This window comes from Carettochelys insculpta, chromosome 4 (assembly GCF_033958435.1).
Source record: "Carettochelys insculpta isolate YL-2023 chromosome 4, ASM3395843v1, whole genome shotgun sequence".
NCBI lineage: Eukaryota > Metazoa > Chordata > Testudines > Carettochelyidae > Carettochelys > Carettochelys insculpta.
Genome location: NC_134140.1, coordinates 122,282,686 through 122,305,330, shown reverse-complemented (window position 1 = coordinate 122,305,330; position 22,645 = coordinate 122,282,686). Strand labels below are relative to the sequence as shown.

The 22,645-nt window shown below is 41.7% G+C and overlaps 1 protein-coding gene across 11 annotated transcripts in view; it reads left to right on the top strand.

Annotated features, from left to right (window-relative positions):
* PTPN13 (protein tyrosine phosphatase non-receptor type 13) overlaps positions 1 to 22,645 on the top strand; it is a 178,470-nt gene that overhangs the window by 31,561 nt on the left and 124,264 nt on the right. For 9 of the 11 annotated variants that reach the window (XM_074993672.1, XM_074993671.1, XM_074993665.1 and 6 more), the window contains exons 1-2: positions 2,494 to 2,931; positions 21,441 to 21,610. In XM_074993672.1, coding sequence (XP_074849773.1) covers positions 2,730 to 2,931; positions 21,441 to 21,610 — 372 coding nt within the window. In that variant the 5' untranslated portion in view covers positions 2,494 to 2,729. Of the gene's footprint in view, positions 1 to 2,493; positions 2,932 to 21,440; positions 21,611 to 22,645 lie in introns of those variants that run through there. The other 2 variants (XM_074993670.1, XM_074993669.1) reach the window with 1 other exon arrangement.

The window sequence follows — 22,645 nt, the reverse complement described above, 5'->3', positions numbered from 1 at the left end:
ACCTCTCTAATCCAGAATGCTCGTCTGGCAAACTCTGAAATTTGGCATAATTTTAGTTACCCAGATGACCACTTACAATGGGTGTAACCAAGTTATCTGTGGTCCCATAAATTTTGTTTACAGCCACCAGTCCTGGCTCTCATTGTTCTGTGCTGTTGTTTATCTGTAATTTGCCCCTACATGTTTTCTAAGAGTCCAGTAAGCAGTGGTAGAGTTAGTAGTGTGCTAGCCAATATTTATCTCCCATTGTCCAGCAAATTCTCTCATCCAGCACTGGTCAGGTCTCCAGGGTGCCAGATGAGACAGGTTCAACCTGTACTTATAAAAATTTAGCCCACTGTTTAAATGCCTACGATGCTTCTTCAGGTAGCGTCCCAGTTTGTGCTCCACTTCAGGTGTGTCTCTTGAGCCCTTGATCACAGATTTTCAGTTAGTAGTGTCTTGTCAGCCCACACATGCACCTTTGGCCTTCTTGACTATATAGAGATGCTCAGGCAAGCCACCTTCAGGTCCTTCTCATCTGCCTCGGCCTGAGATGGAGCCTCAGGTTTTTTATACCTCTCCTAGAATACTTTGTTTTAGTGTTGTTATAGATAGTTAATAGAAAGAGGTAGAGAATGATCATCATCTTTCTCCCTTTTTCTTTTTCTCTCTCTCTTTCTCTTTCTTTCTCTATCTTTTTCTTCTGCCTTTTTCTTTTTCTTTTCTTTTCTTTTGTTCTTTCATTCTTTTTCTCTGACTCTCCCAGCAGACCATGATTCAAATACTGGCTTTACTGTCTCTCTTCAAAGTCTGGCTGTTGCTGGAGGTGGGGGGAGGGGCTGTCTCACCTCCCAGAAGCACAACTTCTGTCTACCCCTCCATTCCAAGATGAATGGGAATTAGACCCCCAGCTAGAAAATATCATATTGCAAACTTGAAGATACCAGACTACAGATCTGTTTGCAACGCACAATAGAAAATGCCCCAAGCATTGTTCTGGAGCAGGATTAAGCAGGAACTCACTGGTGATGATGTGTTTGCAATCACCTGTGATGTTCCACTGCTATAGGTCTTCCCTTTGATACCCATAATTCAAAAGGTGGTATAAAAAGTAGGATACAGCTCAAGTCATCCTAATAGCTCCTGCATGGCCCATACAAGCCTGGTACCCATATCTAAAACAAATGTTACTAGCTCCATCTCTACATCTCCCACAGACTCCTCACCTGTGACACAACTCATAGGTGTGATGTGTCACCCACATATCAAGCTCCTGCCTCTCCAAATGTGGTTCTTTCAGGGCTGACTGCTCTGAAACTGAAATGTGGAACAGAAATTATCAGTTCTCACCAATAGCCACGAGTCTAGAAAGAGACACAACCAAAAATAGCATAAATTCCAAGCATGGTGCCTAGATTATGCATTCTTCCTATATTCAACACAACTACCAGAGCTTTTTGATTTACCTACTGCACCTTAGGCATCAGAGAATTGTTAACGCATCTGTAAGGGTCCATGTAGTAGCACTGTCAGCTAAGCAGAACCTACTTGCCGGTAATGAGTACCGGAATCTCAGCAGCCTCAGCTGTGGGATTGACTGCAGGGGTAGAGAGCTGTTACCTCTTTTTTTTCTTTTTTGTTTTGTTTTTTTTGTTTTACAAAACTAGCATGGCTCATGGGTATGACTGGAGCTGAGATTAACAAAAGAATGCGTTTGGGATACCTTCAATCTTTGTCAGAATCATAGCATGCTAATGGCTTAAACAACTGTGTCCATGTTATGGTGATGCTTTTTTGTGATTATGAAAACATTGTCAAAATCTTTAACTCTCCTACCTGTGAGACAACAAATCTATGTTATTTTCAGGGATACAATGTACAGTACACATCAACTCTCCCATGCTCAGTTAGCAGACACAGAATCTAGAAGACACAAATTCAGAACTGATTTTTCTCTAAGCAACATACACTGTAATTTTTTAGGGTAGGAAACAAATCTGACAATTGTGGTGATGTAAGTGGAGGGGACTGTTCTCTAATAAATTACTGGTATTACTTATTCCAATCAGAAAGTGTTAATGGGTTTACCAACATAAATCAACTGAAGATATTACAGTAAACTCTTTCATATCTGGCATTCTGACATCTGGAACTCTCAAATAACTGGCATTTTAACCATAAGCAAATTTTAGTTACATTTTCACTAAGTGCAGTATAGTGAAAGGAAATACAAATAAATACCGCAAATACAATATATGTCTACAGTGTACAGTACTACTGTTGCTGATACATAATGTACTCTGCATACATTTTTGTTCATTTTTTACTATCTAATCTTGCTTTTCTTTAGTGTTATGCATTTTTACATATCCCTCTCTGTTATCCAGAATATTTGAATATCTGGCAATCTCCCCATCCAGGACTGCTAGATATGAAAGAATTTACTGTAGTCATTCTAGTCAACTGATTAAACAAGTTAAACTCTTAAGCATAGTAGATGTACAGATAGTTTAATGCTAGACTGTCACAGTTAATTGTTCGATGAACCAAGTGTGTTTTTTTTCCCCCAGAATTGTTTTTTTTTTCCTCCTCTCATCTTCATTATAATCATGGATATTTCGATTAAAAGTTCCACTTAATTAAAAATTCTTTGGGGGTTGCCCCACTCGCTGCAATCTGTCTTTTAATAATGGAAGCATGGTAAAGAATTTGTGATTTGGGCTTTAAACATACACATTTCCACTGGAATGCTACACCCAAGGGAAAAAATGCCTCTCTGTGTGTATGTGTACACATGCCGCCTTAATCCAGTTATGTCTTCTTTCCCAGGTACTATGCATGTGTCACTAGCCGAAGCCCTGGAGGTTCGGGGAGGGCCACTGCAGGAAGAGGAAATATGGGCTGTATTAAATCAAAGTGCGGAAAGTCTTCAAGAGTTATTCAGAAAAGGTAACCTCTTGTGCCTTTAGAATGGAGATATATTGGGAGCAGGTTAAATATCTTTGTTTTAATGAAGAAAAGGCTTGAAAAAAGGCCAATGTGTCAAGCTCCAGTCTGGAACATCTGCAATGCTATCTGATGAACTCTTTAGGCACTAATTCACCATGAGCAAACTTAAGGGCATTATCGCTTTCTCCCCCACCCCGTCTTCATTTTTAACAAATTTAAATTAAGCTTAAAGGTCAGAATTCTGTAATGGCCTCAAGCTGGCTGTCAAAGAATAATTGTACTGATGTGGAGAAATTGTATTTACATGAGAAAATATTTATACTTAAAGGTGCACGTACTGCTGTGTGTAATTTTTCAGAGAGAAAACTAGACTCAGTTTTTAAATTATTTATTTTTGTAGCTGTCACAAATCTGCCAGTAGTAGGGACACTTTTTTTTAGACTACATGGGGAGTGCACACATGAGGGTTCAGTTACTCCACCCAAACCCTAGTGAATACTGCAGGGCATTTTTTTAGCAGACTGGTGTTCACCTATTGGCAGGCCCCCTTGACTGTCTTGTCCCCTTTTTGTGTGTCTGCCCTGGTGATGCCATGAAACAGCATACAATCAACACAAGGGATTAAACAGTAGACAAATAAAGAAAAACCTGTAAGCAACTCCCTCCAGGATATGAGCATCTCTGACTTCATTCAGAGCAGTGATATTCAAGACTGAGGCTTGCAAGCCTCAAGTAGCTCTTATTAAAATACCATGTGATTTAATCATTAACCAGTCTAAGTTATATGCCAATCAGGAGGCCTTGTTATGTTGTTAGTACCAAATTGTGGAATAATTGGTCAGTCATTTTTCTCTGAGAATAAATGAAACAATGAGTTCCCACCACTTTTGGGTAATGGTCACTGATATAGCTCCTGAACCGCTGATGTTTGAATGTGTCTGTTTCAGATCGATATCTTGGGAGTAACCGTGTGCACTGAAGAGTTCACTAGCCTCTAGTGGAAAGCTGCATTCCTTTTTTCCCTTTGACTTAAGTGTTTGGTGCCATTCTTCTTGGAGCACAGGAATTCTGCAGGATGTCAGTCCTGTCTCCATGGCTGGAAAAGCTCAACAGCTTATTCTCTTTCCAAGGTTTTCCCCCTTTGTGTAGACTTTCTTTTGTTTTAACTTCTCTTCTACTTGTGGGCTGATTTATAGGCACAGTGGGGCAGGGTCACCCCAGCCCAAAACAGTCCCTTAACTTCTTGACAAGACTGAGATACCTAGTCACAAATAATAAAGGTCCACTAAATTTGGGGGTGGGGGAGGGCGATGTGAAATCCTGTGGCACCTTACAGACTAACAGATATATTGGAGCATTAGCGTTCATGGACAAAGACCCACTTTGTCAGATGCCCTCAAAAGCTTATGCTCCAAGCTATCTGTTAGTCTAAAAGGTACCACAGGACTTCTCGTTGTCTTTGTGGATACGGACTATCATGTCTACCACTCTGAATTTGGGGCTCTTTTTTCAAGCATATAATTCCAAACAGACGCTTCATATTTTTAACAGAAGTGTAAAATAAAATGTAGGAATGTTGTATCAGATTCACATTATGTCTAGGCTTCTGTCTCCAACAGTGGTTAGCAAGGGTTGTTTTGGAGGAAGGACAAGATCTCACATTAGGCAGATGGGGGATTTTCCTGATCTCCAGTATTTAGAGATTGGTTTAAGCCCTGAAGCATGGGGTTTAATTTTCCTTCAAAAATTGTTGTCAGTTAGGATAACTGGCAGTCTTATTGATATCAATGTAAACGTCCAGAAGCATGAGGTTTAATTTTCCTTCAAAAAATGTTGTCGGTCAGGTAACTAGGAATCTTATTGATATCCATGTAAATATCTGATCCATTTTAATCTTGATAAAATCTTTCCCTCAGTCACTTTCCATGGTACTGTGTTTCACACTCTAATGATGCCCTGTGTCAAACATATTTCCATTTATTGGTCTGAATCTGCCATATTTTAATTTAAATGACATGGTCCTTGTTCTTGAGTTGCATTCTAATCTACCTCCTCTATGCCATTCATTATTGTATATACTTTTATAATGCTCTCTTCCAAAGGCAAATTGGTGAATGCTTTTTTTCAGAAAGTGACTTGGACAAAAACAAGCTGTGAGCCCCGTCTTGCAAACCCTTATGAGTGGTACTGCTGGTTTCAATAGGGGTATTCATGTGAGTGCAGTTTTTAGGAGAAGGCCTTGTAGCATTTTTTGGAAGGTTCAGACAAAAAGTTCAGAGTTCAAAATGTGGGTCAGCTATACTGGGAAATAATTTTGTTTTAAAGGGTTACAAAGAGAGTTATGAAAAACTTATTCAGTTCACAAATTGGGCAGCTTTTCAGATATATTTAAAGAACTGGAATACATCTTTCAAACCCATTAGGCTTTTAAGTCTGCTGTAGAGAAGGGCCTGCTAGCCAATCCTTTTAAAGTATGTAATGGACGATAATCAGCAAGAATTACTGTGTTGTCTGACTCAACGGTTATTTTAGAAAAAGCATGCTTTCAATAAAGGTCCCCTATTGACTCCTACCAAACTATTTCACATGTAAAAATTGCCTGTGGGAAACATAATTTCAATTGAATTCGTCTGCTCTAATTGAGAGATTTTTCAATTTGTTTGCCTAAGGTAGGGTTTCCCTTTCTAACTACTTAATTTTTTAAAAGAGCACCATCTACAACAACCCAGCTTTATTTAAAAAAAAAAAAAAGCACAGCCAAAGCACTGATTGATTAGTGCTTAGTTTACTTGAAAGAGTTTATTAGTAATGTAGCCTGTAAAACAGTGATACTAAGATCTCATGCATCTAGCGAAGCAGGTCTTTGTCCACAAAAACTTACGCTCCAAAATATCTTTGTCCATAAGGTGCCACATGACTTCTTTTTGTTTTTTAAGATTTCAGTGGTTTAGAAGCCAAAATAGCAATAAACATTACCCAAGAGAGTCACAGTAGTTTGGGTTCATTGTTTCATTTACTATAGTTCTATTCATGTTTAAGCAGTATGACAGAGAAAATATTTTCTTCTTTAATATATAGTTCTCATAGCAAAAAAAAAAAAAAGAATAAGTGCAAATTGATAACTCAATTAGTTAAATGTGATTAAAAGCATCCTGATTGGTTAATAACTTACTAAATCACACAGTATTTTAATATCATGTGCTGAAGGAGTAGTGTTAAGAGCAGTAGTCTGAGTATCACAGCTGTTGAACATATTATTGGTTACTGTGAAGGATTTGCTTAGCTCAGGTCCCACTGAGTTTGTTGGTTGATATTATTTTTGTAGGTAGGTAACATAATCGTGTAAAAAATATTATCAACCTTCTGCCTTCAAACACTGACAAATTTTATGATTCTATGTCTGTGGAATCCTTTGGAGCAACAGTTCTTCTCTTTGTGCTCCTCATAGTCTCTATACTTGTGTGATCTAGAAATGCAATCTTCCACCTCAGACCCCTATGGGATTTACAGTTATGGAACACACTGTAGTGTCTGGCATACAGTTGTTATTTCATGTTCTACCTATACATATTATATATCCCTTTTCTAATTTTCACAGAAAATGCAGGGAGATAGCTGCTGCTAAAATTTAACTCTTCTGTGGCTTCCAGTGCTTGTGGGAGTCGGGGTGAGGGGGTGAGCCTGGAGGTTATTTTGGTGGGCAAAGATCACAGGAAGTGATTATCATTCAGAAAGACACATTCAAATGTTCTGTTCCCATACACTGGTGATTATTAAGAGTCCTATTTAAAACACCAAAGCCGGGTCTACCCATGAGCACTTTTTCTAAAGGGATGTGTGGAGGTCGAAATAGCAGCCGTCCAAAGGGAGCATCCACACGGCCCCAAGTCCTCCTTTGAAAGAAGAGAGGCAGGAAATACCATGGAGGGGGTCCCATGGCTGATAAGACCTTCCAGAGCCACAGCCAGCTGCTCCCTTAAAGGGTCCCTCCCTCCACCCCCCACCCTGCACGAACTGAGTGCTGCCGAGCTGACCCCAACCCGGCAGAGCTCACCAGTGCCCTGGAATGGAGTTTCAGCAGCTCCTCCTTGCTGAGGATGCCATCATTATGGAGACCATTCTCGCAGTGCACTGTATTGTTGCCGTAGCTGCCCCCCCCCCATCTACTCGGATGGGTGAGCAGTCCTCCTGGGGCCAGGAGGTTCCTCCCGCCCAGCACACCGCCATGTTCCCCCCCGGGTGCCCCGGGCTTCTGGACCCACCCCAGCAGCACCAGCTGGTGGGAGTGCCTGGTGCTGGGGGAGTGGAATGACGAGAGGTGGCTGCGGAACCTCCGCGTGTTGAGGCAGACCTTTGACGAGATCTCCCACGAGCTCACCCATGCGCTCCGGCACCAGGACACCTGCATGCGGCCTGCTCTCACCCTGGAGACGTGGGCTCCGAGAGGGGCCCTGCGGCTCACAAGGGGGCTGTGTACTGGCCATTGTGTCCTGCTGCTGCTGCTCCCAGGCTTCACTCAGAGTGTGCAGCTGGAGCTCGTGCTGGGGCTGCTCCTAACACACTCTGTTTCTTGCTACGGGGTTCCTGCATTCGTGCTGCTTTAAGACAGCTGGATGCCAGGTACAGCCCCACTGTTGCTGGTTGGAGCGGCCCCGCACTCCAGCTGACTGTTGACACGGCAGACCCCTCTTTCGAAAAAGCAGGATGTGGAGCGTCTACACGTGCACGCTTTTGATGTAGTGTTTCAAGAGGGGGCGATCTTTCCGCTACGGGATCAGAGTTCGGATTTCAATGTCTCCGCCCCGTTCTTTCGATTTTATTTCAAAAGAAGGCCTTGCACGTGTAGGCGGTCTTCCTGCTCTTTCAAAAGAGGGCCACATATTTCAACATTTCATGCATGTGTAGACACAGCTCATGAGAGACACCTGTGTTACACATGAGATTGCTGGTCATTTGGTTTAAAAATAGTTAATATAAATGAATGGAAACCAACAGTTTCACACAAAGCATAAAAATAAACGAGTAGACTTTTAATATGCAGATAAAATGCACCCATCCTCACTAATTGCAACCTCTCAAACAGTATTTCCACACCATAAAAGCACCTTTAAAGAGATTAACTGTGCAACGTGCCCTGAATGTCAGTAGATTCGGGCTAGCTAGGGGCACGTTCTCATTCTTTCATGCCAAGAGAATTGCATGAAAGGCATCTCCACAGACCGCAGCTGTAATAACCAGACCACTTAAATCAGGGATGCCCAGCCTATGGGTTGGGACCTAAATATGGGTCATGATTAGATTTGGTAAGGGTCACTGGCTGGCTGGCTCTGAGCCACATGTGGTTCTTAACGGAGCCATTTGTTGGTCTGCTGTCACTCACTTGTCCAGCTCCCAGTCCCTGCCTTGCCTTGCTGTGCTGAAATGAAATTCAGTTTAGTTGGCTTAATGGCCAGCAGGAGGGATCCAGCCATTAAAACAATTAAATTGAGTCCAATTTCAGCAGGGCAGGGTAGGGAACTGCCTGTGCTGCAGTGGGAGGGGAGGGGGAAAGGAGCACGAGGCCTGGAAGGAGCCAGGCAGAGGAGAAGACAGCAGTGGCCCTGTGAAGGAGCAGCGGTGGGCAGCAGCAGCAGATGGAACTCATGTGAGGGAGGAGAGGGGATGGGGGAGGCTGAGAGGGATTTAAGACTGGGGACAGCTGGGTCCCAGCTTCAGGGCTGTGGGGTACACCAGCCCGCCCCCACCAGGGCTCCCGCAGCTGGCGCTGCCGGCCAGGGCTCCATGCCCCAGCCATCTCCCTGCTACAGGGTCCCCCCATCTCCCCCAGCCAAAGATCCCATAGCTGGCGCTGCCAGCCAGGCCTCCGTGACCCATTCGGCTCCCAGCTGCAGGGCTGCCGCTTACCCCAGGTTTTGGAAATCTTATGAGGGACAGGCAGCCCTTGCTGGGGATCTTGCGGGTGGGACTGCCTGTCCCACGTAAGATTTCCAAAAATCTGCCAGACCTTGCTGAGAAAGGTTTAAGCCAGGGGCCGGGGCCGGGGGAGCGTTTTGGGGCTGAGAGGGGTTTAAGCGGAGGATGGTGGGTACATTTTCCCAGGGGAGAGCCTGGGAAAAGGCTGGAAACTGCTGATTTAGCTATTTAGATGTCAAAACCAACACCTGACATTTAACGTCAAGCAAACCATTTCACACAGATTCACTCACTTTTTAAAGTGCGGGTGGGGAGGTAGAGAAGAAAGTTCACAAACTGGCCATAGTAGGAGTTTCTGATGTGGCTGCCACCACCACAATCATCCTTCTCAATTTAGTCCAGTAGCTAGACCAGCCATCAAGGGTTTGGGAGGCCATGATTCAGTCCTCTAATGCCTGATATAGAAAGGTGATGTGAACCATTTGCTATATTCACATATTGGTATGCGGCGGCAAAACCTGCCTTTTTCTGCAAAAGAAAGATTTGTCCAAAAAATTTCACCTGGCTATAATGCTCATGCAATGACATACGACCCTAAAGTGAGACTAACCAGGCTCCTAGATAGCATTAAATATACGTGGGTCATAACGCAACCTTGCCTGGCGTGCCCTTCTGCCGCAGCCTACATAGTGACACAGGAACCAGTCTCAGTGTCCCTCTTTCAGAATCACCAGAAATAATCAGAATGATCTTTGAGTACAAAGAGTGCTTATGGAAAAGCCCTGTGCACATGGACCATAATAAATAGAGTCCCAAAACCATAGTCCAGAGTATGGAGCAGGGAAAAGGCTGTTTGAGATGTTGCATCAAGTAAACCCTCAGCATCCCTCTCAACGCCCTAGTGGTCTGGTCTGACCAGGTAGTGTAGTCCCTCACCATGCCTCGCTCCCAGCTTCTGTACTCTCTCTGCCCTCTGCTTCCATGCCGGAGTGCCCAGAGCCAGCAGCCATCTTCCTCTGTTGCTTTCTCACCTGGGCACTGAATTGGCCGCATGTCGTACAATTAGTTGTTAAGTGGAGGAGTTGATGAAGCAATCTATGGCTGGTTGGAGTAGTGATAATATTTAGATTAATCTGTAGATAAACTTGAAAAAGCTGCTCCTAAAACACCTCCTACTTAATTTCCTGCAGCAATAATTTTGTAGGGTAGAGGGTGCCTCAGCTGTTTGAAACGTGCTGCATCTTGCATTCTGTACTCCATGAGGTCAGACCTAACAAGCCTTTCAAGCGTAGTGTCTTAGTGTGTGTCTGTAGAAATGAAAGGAGCTTGTCCCTTTTTTGTTGCTAAGAAAAAATAAAGCAGGAATCACCTGCTTCAACTAAATAACTTATGAATCATCACCAGAAGTTAAAAGTAAAAAGGGCCTAATATGTCAGTTACGCCCCCAAACAAACGTGGCTACAAAGGTTCCTGAACGAAGTAAAAGCAGCTGGCTTAATGTGGGATCAAATCAAGACTGTAGCCAAAGATCGCAAGAGATGGAGAATGATTGTGGAGGCCCTGTGCTCCACTAGGAGCCCAAAGGATTAAACATCATCATCATTATGATGGGGATGTAAACACATGAACAAGGTATAGAAATAGGGATCTGAGGTGAAACAGACAACTGAGAGGACCAGGAAAAGTGGAGTAAGTTAAAAATAATACCAGGGTGACATGGGGGAGCAACCAGGCTAGCTTGTGAATTTTGACTGTATGGAACACAGAGCATGTACATGCATGCATTGCAATATTACAAAACAGTGGTAGTAGGGAAGTAGTAATTATGTTTTTTCTAGGAACCTAAACTACTAGGTGAAGTCCTAGTATTAAGATTACTAGTGGACCTCTAATAAAAAAAAATGTTCCCATAACATGTCCCTACACGAAGAGTTTCTAGGTTCACTATTGTGATGGAGTCTGAGTAGGGGTCCCATCAGATGTAAAGTCTTCAGGACTGTTTGAAAAAAAATCTGACATTCAATTTTTTTCTTCAGAAAGGGACTATGTCTTTGTATGAAAATCTTTCTCATTTACTACCATCTCTACAGATCAACCTTTGCTAGCTTCTGTCAGATAAATTTAGACTTTCTTTTATGATTTCCATTTTGTCGACTATTGAGGAAAAAGGGAGTTATTCTTTTCATTCTCCTGCAACACCCACCCTCCAAGCTGCTGAGAGAGGGCTCAACTCCCCACACTTTTCCCAGAAAGAAGGGGTGTGGTAGCTCTTGCTCCCTCTCTTTCCTCAAGCTGTGTTTATATAGCACAACATGTGTTCCAAGGCTTTACATTATATATATGTTTTTAACCCCACTCAATCCTGGATGCCGAGAGTAAACTCTGGAGTCTTCCAAGACATCTCCAGCACAAGTTTACTATTTAATGAGGTAATCGTGAGTAGAAAATCTCACCTCCCCTGCCCAATCCCCGTCTTTGGCCCATTGCATAAATGTTTATGTACATGCTTCAGCCTAGGGGTTAAATCAGTGACTTTGCCCCTGGATGCTGAGAGGTTAAACACTTGTAACATCTGAAGCATGATCAGTGTGTATCTGTGTATTAGAGAGGATCTTCCTCTCCTGATTTACTCTGCTAAAGATACTTGACGAGCTATGCAGCCTACTAGCTGCCAGTGAAGTTTTCAGCTCTGTCATCTAACTCTGCTAAGAAAGAGTCTAATTGAGATGGTGCTGAGAACAGCACTGGCAGCGAAAGGGCCCTCTGCACTAGAGTATCCAGTGTTGCTTATGATAATTTTGCTGAACTGATGTTGAAAGTGGTGGCCAGAAAATATTTTCCTAATGTAGACTTCTGAGAACAGAAATGTCTCTAGCTCTGATCTGGAGATAGGGGCAGAAAACAGAACCCATTATCTCTGTTGAAGTCTGTCTGATCATCTGGGCAAATATGTTTTCAGCTATGCAGTTTGAAGCCTTGGGGAGGAAGAGAGTCTTGAAGGGCTGTTCTAGGAAAAAGGGAGAGATTTTATTAAAGCTAATGTTTCTAAAAAAAGTTCACAATATACGATTTTAAATGCAAGGTATTGTACATCTGGGGTCAAGCTTGAGTTAAGAAGAATTACAAGTCTCAGTTTACACGCTAAACAGGATATGTAGTATATATAACCAGTGTAGTCTTAAAGTGGGTGAGTTTTTGAAGTATCAGCAAATAAGTGGTCTTGGGGATGCGGGACATAAAGGGTACAGTGTCACAGTTTACAGCAGTGAAGCAGATAAGCACAGGGGTGGAGTATATCCCTCAGTGTTGTGTTCTCCTTGGTCTGTCAGTGTTTTGTGGGTCTTCTGTTCAAAGATATATAGTATGTCAGTGAAGGAAATGGGTTATCTCCCTGACTGCACCTCTGTTCAGCAGTCTGCTGTGTCTGAGTCTCCTGTGGAAAGCTATATCATCTGCTAGGGAAGGAAACAAGTAGTTTCTCTGACCATATCCCTCACTGGCCATCTTGGCCACTCATCCTGGTACTGGTGGTGGACCACCACGTGCTCTGTGTAGCTGTCTCTGGACCACTGGATGGGGTCAAACACAATCAGCTGTTTCAAAAGCCAGACATAGCACCAGCTGCTGCCACATGCTAGCAGCACGGGCACATTGTGGAGTCCCATGTGCCCAGGGCCCCCAGGAGCAGGACATGGATCTGGACTTCATAGCCCTGGGCCCTCAGGGTGTCTGCCAGTGGAGTGTGCGTCTCAACATTCTGACCTCAGGGCCTTTGGAAGGCCAGGTCAGATTCTTGAAAGGCACTGTGAAGTCCATGATGATGACCTTCTGCTCCTTGTTGGTCATGATGATGTCAGGTCGCAGCAGGTTGTACATCTCCATTCTGGCACTCTGGCCCAGCAACATCTGTGGTCCTGCATGATATTAGTGAGCCATATATTGGTGGGGCCACGTTTCCCCTGCTGGGACCACAGCTTAAAGGTTTATGTCAAAATTAGTGCCTTACATTTATATTACATACTGTTAACCTGAATAATCTCCCTGGTTTATGGCCTTTAAAACCAGTACTGTTTCTCTTTTCTTTTTAAACTGGACCACACAGTTTATCTGTCTTTTGGCAGTGATCAATAAACTCTGGTCTCACAAGTGTTTTGTTACCAAGCTGCATATTTCTGAAATTAGCTCAGATGGCTGGCAGATCTAGCTCAGAAAAGAGTAGTGGACATATAATTGACCAGAAGCCATACCAAAAATTCCAGTGGTTTTGAAAGGAGGATTTGAAGATGGTTTTTGTAAAGATTATCCCTGTATTTTGGTAAGAAAGAAAGGATCTTTCAGAGGATGTTTCCCTATTGCTGGTAAGAATCTTTCTGGAGGAGCAAAACAAGAACTTCAAAGCAGGCATGAGGAAGGTTAATTAGTGGAAGATTCTCTCACTCTCTCCTGAGTCCCGGAGAAGTGCCTGTGCTGGAGTTGCCCGGAAAAGGTCAATTCCTTGCTTTGTACCTGGCTTAATGGCTATGTTGTTTTAAATCACTTTCATTAGTATTCTACTTTAGAAGCTCCTATTCAGTTATCTTCCCTGTGTTTCTGGGAATAAATATCCAGCCCAAAATAAAAAGGAGAGGGAAAGGGGATGGAAAGGACATATTTTTATTTAAGCATCTAAATTGGTTGAAATATGTTATTTTGTAGATTGAAGCAGATACTGTTGATGTTTTAGTGGCAAATACTGCTCTCAGTATAGCCAGGTTGTGTGCTGATGAACTTCTTAGACGAGGTTGGCAGAACAAGGAATCCACTTGGTGGTCCCTGCTGTGACCTCAGGGCTGTTAGACTCAAGGTCCTATGTATCCTCCCATAAGCAGTGAGTGAGTATGCGGTGGAGAAGAGAGCTGGTGTAACAGAATCCATTTGCCCCAAGCACTCCATAAGGCTGCGTTTGTAGTTGGCATATCCCCATACTTACCGTAACCCTGGACACGCTCCCTACTCCCCCCAGCCCATAAGAGATTTTAAGCATTCTGTCTGCAGTCTGCCTCGCTGAGCAGAACAGTACAGATTGAACCTCTCTAGTCCAGCAACATCTGTGGTCCAGTACGTTTAGTTATTTGGACTATCAGCTACTGGACCATGAATGATGCTGGACTAGAGAGTCCCAGCCACAGTGTGTAGCAGCTGGGAGTTCAGCTGATCTGGTGGCAGGCAGCCTGCAGGGCCAGTGGCTTAGGCACAAGGAGGCCTGGGACAGGGAAATCAGGTGGCCCAGGTTGTGGAGCCACCAGTTTCCAGGGGCAGGGAGTCCTGTCAGACAGAGCAGTCTCAACCTAGAGTGGCCTGAAATCCTCTGGTCTGGCAAACTCCCTTCTTCAGTACTGCTTAGGTTCTGAGGATGCCAGATTGAGGGGGTCCAACGGGTATTGGTTCTGCTGGAGTGAGTGTCCTGCAGAGCATAGAGCAGGATTTACTTGCTGATAATAAGCATTGCATTTGTATTGCTTCTGAATTCCGTGTTTATTTCAGTTAGTGAGTATAAGGAATAGGATTATTCCATTAATATGAGTGCAGTACTCAAAATTATTTTTCTCTTCATTCAGAGTATAGTCATTGGACCATAACATTTTGTATTCTCAGTTTGTCGTCCTTATACAATAATAGGTGAATGTGACAATAAGTTCAAAGGACATTAAAACCTTTATATTAATGTAGCACAGGTATGTGAACCCTAAGCTGTATTATAGCTCCATAAGCACAGGTGTCAAAGGCTTATAAATATATGTAATGCTCCTGGGACTAGCATTAATTGCTATACATTTTCAATCATTTTAAGACTTTTTTCTGCATTATAACATAAAAAATAGTTTTGCTTATGCACAAGTACTAGGCATCTGGTTTACAATGCAACCAACTTTCTGTAAGCCATTTAGAGAGAAATGATTTTACAAGCATGCCTTCTAATTTAGAAATATGAGCATGGTGTCTGTGTAAGCTTTAACTTTTTTAAAGGATAATCTTCAAAGGGATTTTTAATATATGGTTTCAATTACATGACAAGCAGTAATTACTTTGAAGAAAGCCTTGAGGTTTATTAGGCAAATCTGCATTTTTAAAGTCTGTAAATATATATTTAAGTCATAGCTTTAACAAAAGTAAGTTACAGTCTGTTTCCAAAGCAGTCATACCAAACTGCTATATCACTTTCCACATTTTTTCAAAGGAAAAGTGCTGCTCTTTAACACATTATTTGTGCTTTCTACAGTTTTAATTGGAACTTGAAAAATCCACATCTGCAAAGCTGTCGAGTGAGTCCCAATAGCTTCTGCAGAATTGAAGACTTAATTTGAAACCAAAATTCCAGTCCTTATGGTTGTGAAAATGGTCTCACAGATATTAATGGAGTGTGACTGGATGTAGTGGTGGCTCTTGAAATATTCAAAGAGTATCAGAGCCTTTACTGGTGCCCCAAGCTTTGCAAAACAGCAGTGGAGTGTCACTCCCGCTGCTCAGGAACCTATGGAAGGCATGATCCATTGGATAGGAAACTAACCAGAGAATCAGGAGACCTGGGTTTCACTCCAAGCATGGTCAGTGACCTGCTCTGTTAAATCAAGTGATTCACCTCACATTTCTGTGCATTAGTTTCCTGACTGTAGAATGAGAGTAGTGATGTTTGTAAAAGGTGTTGAGATCAGTGGATGAAAAGCAATTAATTAAGAGCTAATTAGTTCTATAATGTAGTTATCATAGTTCAGAACTATTATGCGTGTTTCTTGGCACATCTACTCTTCTGATGGCATGACTCCTGCCATACATAGGAGACCCTGGGCCAAGAAATGCTTCAAAGAGGAAGGCAAGGGTGTTTGTCCTGCCTTTCTCAGTGTGAAAGTGTTAGTCCGAGGAACATCAGCAGTGGGAATTGAGCTGCCTATGTGTTTTCTTCCAGCTATGAATAAGTGGTTTTTCATTTAATTATTCTAGACCTGCTGTTGAGATTTCTGTGAATATTTCTTCTTTCTCCTACTTCACTAATAAGCAGCCATTGAGGCCTGATAAAATCGGGGGAGCAGTGCAATCAACGTTTATCAGGCAAATGAAGAAAGATGGTCATTGACAGCAGTGGCTTGCAGCAAGTAGCCTCAGAAGCGGGGGAAAAAAACATGAGTCTGACTTTCTCCCAGAACTACCCACTGAGACAAGGGTCCTTTCCATAATATTTTTGGTAGTTCTCTGACGGTGTATCAAGAAATGCTCTTCCCACCAGTACGGTAGCTGTTACATTATTTTATTAGCTCATGAAACTCAAGAACCCCATACTTGTAGCACCAAGAAGGTCCTGCAGTGCAAGAATGACAAAATATGTGTACCTTCCAGCATCCGGAAGGTTTGAAGAGTTGGGTGAGGGCTTGAAGACTAGACTAGACTAGAAGACAGGAGGCAAAAGAAGAACTGAAAAAACAAAACAAGAGAGACCTAGGATATGTCTACACTGGATATGGCGGTGGTATTTACAACTTGGATGGTTCTGATTGTCCTAGCGTGCCAAAACTTGAAGTGTAGCTGTGGTGGTGTAAGCAGCAGGCTGGTCTAGCTGCCCTGAATATGTACTTAAATTTTCAGCTGGAGTTGTGATTTCCTAAGACTGATCTTCCACTTAAGCCACCATGGCTACGCTTATATTTTTAGCACATAGTGCAGTTAGAGTTAGCATGGATGTGTCTAGTTAAGCTGGAGATTAGTCTTACACAACTGCTGTGTAAACATACCCTTCTAAATAAATACCTTTAAAATGTATTAAGCAGATGATTGTCCATAAAACAATGAAATGTAGAAAACAGTAAACAGTGAATAACTGATAGACCATAACGTTAATGAGGCACTTCATAGGTATGGCAGCACCTCATTAGCATCTGCCAAAGTGGCTCATTACCATGCACCTTCCGAATGTTGGGCCAGTGAATAACTGTTTATTCCTTAAAATTGAGGAGTGTGGCCCTGTATGTGATAGGAAAGGTGTTTTTGTCCTGTGATGATAAACTGACTCTTTGGGGTAGTAGGTATCCAATTATATTTCCAGCCCTAGTTAAATAGGATTTTTTCTGACTCCACTCCTAATTCATTGTTTTTATTGGAGTTACAATGGACGTGAATTTTGATCCTTTGTCTTCAGCTTTCTGGGGTATGTGTATGCTAAAATCCTTGTGGTATAGAAATGTAATTTAAAGATGAAGTCTGGCCATAACTTTCTTATTTGTGGGTTGAGTCAGACCCTTAACATTCCTTTATCATATATGTGGGTTTTTTGCAGTTTTAATATGAATATAAGAACTTTTTTCCAAATCCAGTAATTAGCTGCAGTGTGTGTTTTGGAAGAGTGGTGGCAATAAACTTAGCTTTTTCCATATTTCCACATAATGAAGAGACTTCTTCCATCTCTGTTGATTTAGGGCCTGAGCCTCCAGCCATTGCAGTAAATGAAATTTCTAGTTGCATTCGGAAAGCAGCAGGATAATGCACAATACAGTAAAAATTAAAATAAGAAAGACCTGACCAAATAGGTCTTTTAATATTTACTTTTCAGGTGATTGGACTGAATTTTTGGGTATTTTGGTCAAATGTGGTATCTTCTCAACTTTTTGCTGGGTTTTTCTTTTGTTTGTGTGTTTGTAATTTTGGTTTTGATTTATGGGTTTTTTTTGTTTTTGTTTTTGTGTGTTTGGTAGCTTTTCCTGATTTATCTTCCAAAGTTCATTACTTCAATTCTGCACAGTGAGAGAGTTTTCTGAATATTGGAAGGGAATGTTGGTTTTAAATAAGCAATGTGAATAGAAGACATGTAAAAGTCTAACATTTCTTACTGCGTGTTTGTGGAGCTCTAATCCTGGTTGAGTCCTCAAGATACCAATATAATGAAAATAATAATAAATCAATAGATTACTCATAGGTGCAAGACAAAGAGTCTCTGAATGGCAAGTATGTATACATATGTGGATGAAATTGATTTTAGTGGAAGTTCATTGCAGTCAAAGGCTTCAGAAATGGCTCTGTGCATGAAGTCTGTATGTTTGTAATTCTCTTTTCAACCTATGTACATCATAGAGTATGCAGTTTAATAAATGGAAATTCAGCTGATAGTTTGTTTTACAGCTTGATAAATACACGTATTACTACAGCCTTTCAAATGCTTACTTTAATACTACAGTATGTTATAGAAGAGTGTCCTTAATTTCATTTGACACAAATTGAGGTGACAGCAGTATGTTTATTTTCTTTTAAACTCTTGCATAAATTATTCAAATATTGCTCATACGAAGCTTGACTTTTTTTTAGTCTTGCTTATAATGGATTAGTCTCTTCAATTATACTAATAGTGGACAAAAACAATGAAGTTACACTGTTTCAGATCCTTCCATAGTATTTCTTTACCCCAAGATTGGGAAAGCACAAAAAACCAAAATAAAACAAAACTCAGCAAAAGACATAACTACTTTGTACTTCAAGACTGGCCTCTTTCTCCTTATGTTGTTCAGTCCCGCCTACTTACACTGAACCGCATTTCCTTGGGACTTTCAGTGTCATCTTAAACACCCAGCAGAGGTGGGGCCCAGGGCAAAAGGGGTGGAGCTTGGGCAGCCAGCCCTGCCCCTGCCCTCATGCTCCCTTATTGCCACGTGTGGTTCATTGCAGCAGCGCTGCTGTGGCATTTCGGGGTGGGGGGGCAGAGTTCCAGCCGATGGTGCTGCTACTTCAGCAGTGGTGGCAGCAGGAGCTCTGGGGCCTTTTGCGATGCCAGGCCCTCTGGCATCTGCCCCTTTTACCTCTCGTCAACCTCCTCCCACACCTCCTATCTGCAGCCCTGACCTTGAGTGCAGAAATGTCATCATCTCAGTTTCATGACAAATACTGAAACTCAGTCTCAGTGAAGCCATAGTGAGTGGATACTTGGAAGTGAAAGTTGTAACTGTATGTTCTTTTTCGTAGAGTATATTTTTGAATCTTTAATCACATAATCACCCTTACTTTAACTAAGGTCCATAGAGTCCTGTCCATTTGTGAATGTTGGTTAAGCTCCTGTTGCTGTAAGTGTTCTTTTTTTTATAAAGTGAAATGTTCCATTTCCAGGACAATAGGGACAATAAGCTCTTATTTGAACCACAAAAAATTTACCACAGGTTAATCCCCACAGTGTACATTGAATGGCATGTAACAGCTTTTCTCTGTATACAGATAGGCGTGGACAGTGTCTCTGATAGCTATACATTGGGGGTTCTGGGCACTGAACTAGAAAATTAGGCCTATATTTCTGAGGCTCTTTTTTCTTTTGTTAAATGCCTGATGTTAGAACCAGATGCATAAACCTCTACCAGGTAAGGGTGCTGGAGGGAGTGAAGGCTGGAAACTTGAAAGTTTTGGGTGTGTATCTCTATTTCTGGTAGCTGTTCAATCTGGTTTCTCAGTAAACCAGGATTATTGGACAGCATAGGAAACAGCATTGTGGGAGGAAATGGTACTATTGCCTCTCTCCCTAGAATGACAGTGTCGTATTTTTTTTCTATAATTTACTACAACACTATGCAGAATCATTGTTACACCTTAATTTGCATGTATTTCAGTAGTGGTGTTCTGATGTTCATACAGCAATCATTAAAATCCTTTAGATCCTTTTACCCTCTCTTCTCTTTTTCTTTTTCTTTGCTCATTTTTATGTTCAAGGTGTCTTTTGTGGATTGCATCTTTGCAGGTCAGTGGCCACTGTTTTCATCAGATTTTAGACTTTAAATACTCAGATGCAGTGTTTTTCCTCGTAAAATGTTCTCTGAAGGCTATGTTGTATCAGTGTTTGTTTCTCTCCAATAATTTTATTCACATAGATTGAATGGAGACTCTTAGTGCCACTTGCTTCTTTGCACATTCCACTGCTACCCCCATTAACTTCAGGCTGAGGCTATGTCTACATTAGACTGAGAAAGTTGACTGTAGAACTGTGTAGCTAAAATCAACATATCTGTGCTTGGCTAACTTGGCTGTCTATACAGGGGAAGATCGATGGGAGAGTTTCTCGTGTGTTTTGAGGAGTACAGGGGGTCAACTGTGACCCCAGAGAGGTAGATTTCACATGTCTCTACTACATGCACAAAATAGAACTCCAGAAGATCAATTCTGAGTGGGTCAATCTTCCCACTAGTGTAGACCTGTCCTTACTGTAGGAGTTGGTCTTGATCAAGTTAAATCACTCCAGTGGGGAAGCTCCATTTTAAAAACCAAAGGAGAACCTGAAGAGGCCATCTTTAGTCTTTTGGAAGGTTCCATATCACTTTGAGGGTCTGAGTATTAATACAGAAATGACAACCATTTGATGTTACTTAGTGGTTGTTTAAAGAAAAAGGCATTGATAACCATAGTTGTCATCAAGCAAAATAGGAGGAAAAAAGAGCAGGCATCTAGTCCCAAGAAACCTAAACTGTAGTTTAATTTTAACTTAAATGGTTGATTGAATTAATAATATCAAACAGTTAACCTCAAAAAAGGTGTTAATAAGTTTTGTGTATATTTACAATATTTAAAATTGGACTGGACAGCAAAGTATGACAACCTTATAACATGAGCCTCTTCTTAGAGAAGACTCTGGCTCCAATGTTACAAGTAAATGTTAACTAATTAAATCTTAACATACGATATTTGAAACTTCATGGCCTTTGTGAGCTGGATAGTTAAAATTAATTTCTGTTGGCTAATATATTTTGATGTACACGCAACATGTGTTGTTGCATGAGATTGTACTATTTATGTTTTTAAAATAAATTTTGGTTTTACCTGCTTTCTTATTCTGCTCTAGCCTTCACCATATCTTTATCCTCCTACTTCTGGTCAGAAAAATAATCCCTTTTGAGACTGGAGGGTTTGGTTTTTAAATGATAAACAGTAAACAAATCAGAAAATATCGCTGTGGTGCAATGTTCATCATCAGTCTGCATCATTAAAACAAAGGCCATGAAAGGTACCATAGGAGTAATAGTCAGGAGCTCTAGTGCAGGCTATAACAATAAGACTGCTTGTGACCTTCAGGATAAAGTCATTATCATGTAACCTCTGTGCCTTAGATTTCCCCATTTACAAAATGGGAATAATATTGATTATATTTTAGTTAAGTAGGAGGAGATTGTGAATGGGAGAGGAAGACCTGACAATTCACTTTTCCCGTGAGCATTGTATTTGAAATAAAATTGTTCATCTGATTGCTAACATTATTTAGTCTGTTTTTGTTTCTCAGTCTTATTTAAAAATGTAAAAAGCAAGGAAGTTGCATGATTTTGTTCGAGAATTCCAGATAAATAACATCCATATTTTCAAAGTAAAATAATGAATTGTCTGAAAGGTCTTTACGTTTCGTCTCCCATGAACTTTTGGTAATAAAAGCTCTTAGCTTTTTTCTTCATAGAAGTTAAAAATGAAAGGGTCTTATTATATCACCCACTTCCATTTCCCAACTGTCTCTTTGTCAGGTGAACACTTTATAGGGATGAATGTGGAGTCCTTTTTTTTGGTAGAAGCAGCCTTTCAATAGTTTTTGTTTGTTTGTTTGTTTGTTTCAAATATAGCTGATCCTGCTGACCTGAGCTTCATCATTTCTCCATGGTCTTTGTTGTTGCTTCCATCTGGGAGTGTGTCATTCACAGATGAAAATGTTTCCAACCAGGACTTGCGAGCATTCATGGCACCAGAGGTTCTGCAGAGCCAGTCACGGTCATCTCTTTCAGATACTGAAAAGGTACACTACCTTCTCTTCCAGAAAATGATAGTCTACATTAAACTATATTGTAACTGGTTTGGTAGCAACTTCCTTTTATTTATGTAGCACCCTACAACAAAGATTTCAGAATCACTTCAAACTGTCCTGTCTTTGCAGAATATTCACCTTTGGCCTGAGTATATTTTTCATACTTTCTCTTAGTTTAAAGCATTGGGGTTTGTGTTCCCCAGTGTGCAGGTTGTGCCACTGACACCAACTGTCTTGGTCTCTGGGGCTCCGTACCACCTTGTCCTCCTGAGCCAGATCCTCAGATCACCCCCAGACAAGGCACAGAGGTGGGGTTATAACCCCCACCCCTAGGAGAGCAGTGCAGGCACTGATTAACCACAGCTCTGTGCAGGTTTAGTTCTAGAGCACACCACTCAGGACACCAACCCCCAAAGAGATCAAACCCCAAATAAATCCATCTGTCTCTGTGCAAAAGATTTGCACAGGGAGGGCTCAATAGGTAAACCCTCTTTATCAATGAAAGGGAGATATGCACAGGTGGTAGTCCTCCCCTAGGTAACAATTATTTACACTGGGCTTGATCATAAACAAGAGTTTTTATTCATATATCTGTGCCCTGCTTTTTATGTTTAAGTTGCTAAAATGAAATGAAAAAAATGCGTAAGTGGCATGTGGGAGATGCAAAGGGGGCCACATGTACCTCGCAGCATCACCCTCCCCTGCACTCATCAGCGGTCCTGCCTCTCCCCTGAGCAGCACAGGGAGAGAGATGGGGATGAGCATGGGTGGGGAAAGGGTAGGGCATGAGCAGGGGGGAGAGATGGGGGCAAGGGTACATGGCCAATGCCCCCTTGCAATCCCCACACCTCTGAGAAAACACACAGCTAGTTCTAACTTCCCTAGGAGATGAATGGAATGCAGATTCTTACCCTAAAGAGTTGTTCTCATATCAGGTCAAATCTTCAAAGCAGAGCTGCTTTTTTTCTCTGATTTGGGTCAACGGCCTTTCCCAGTTCTTTGTTTCTTCTTAGGCAGGTTCCAAAG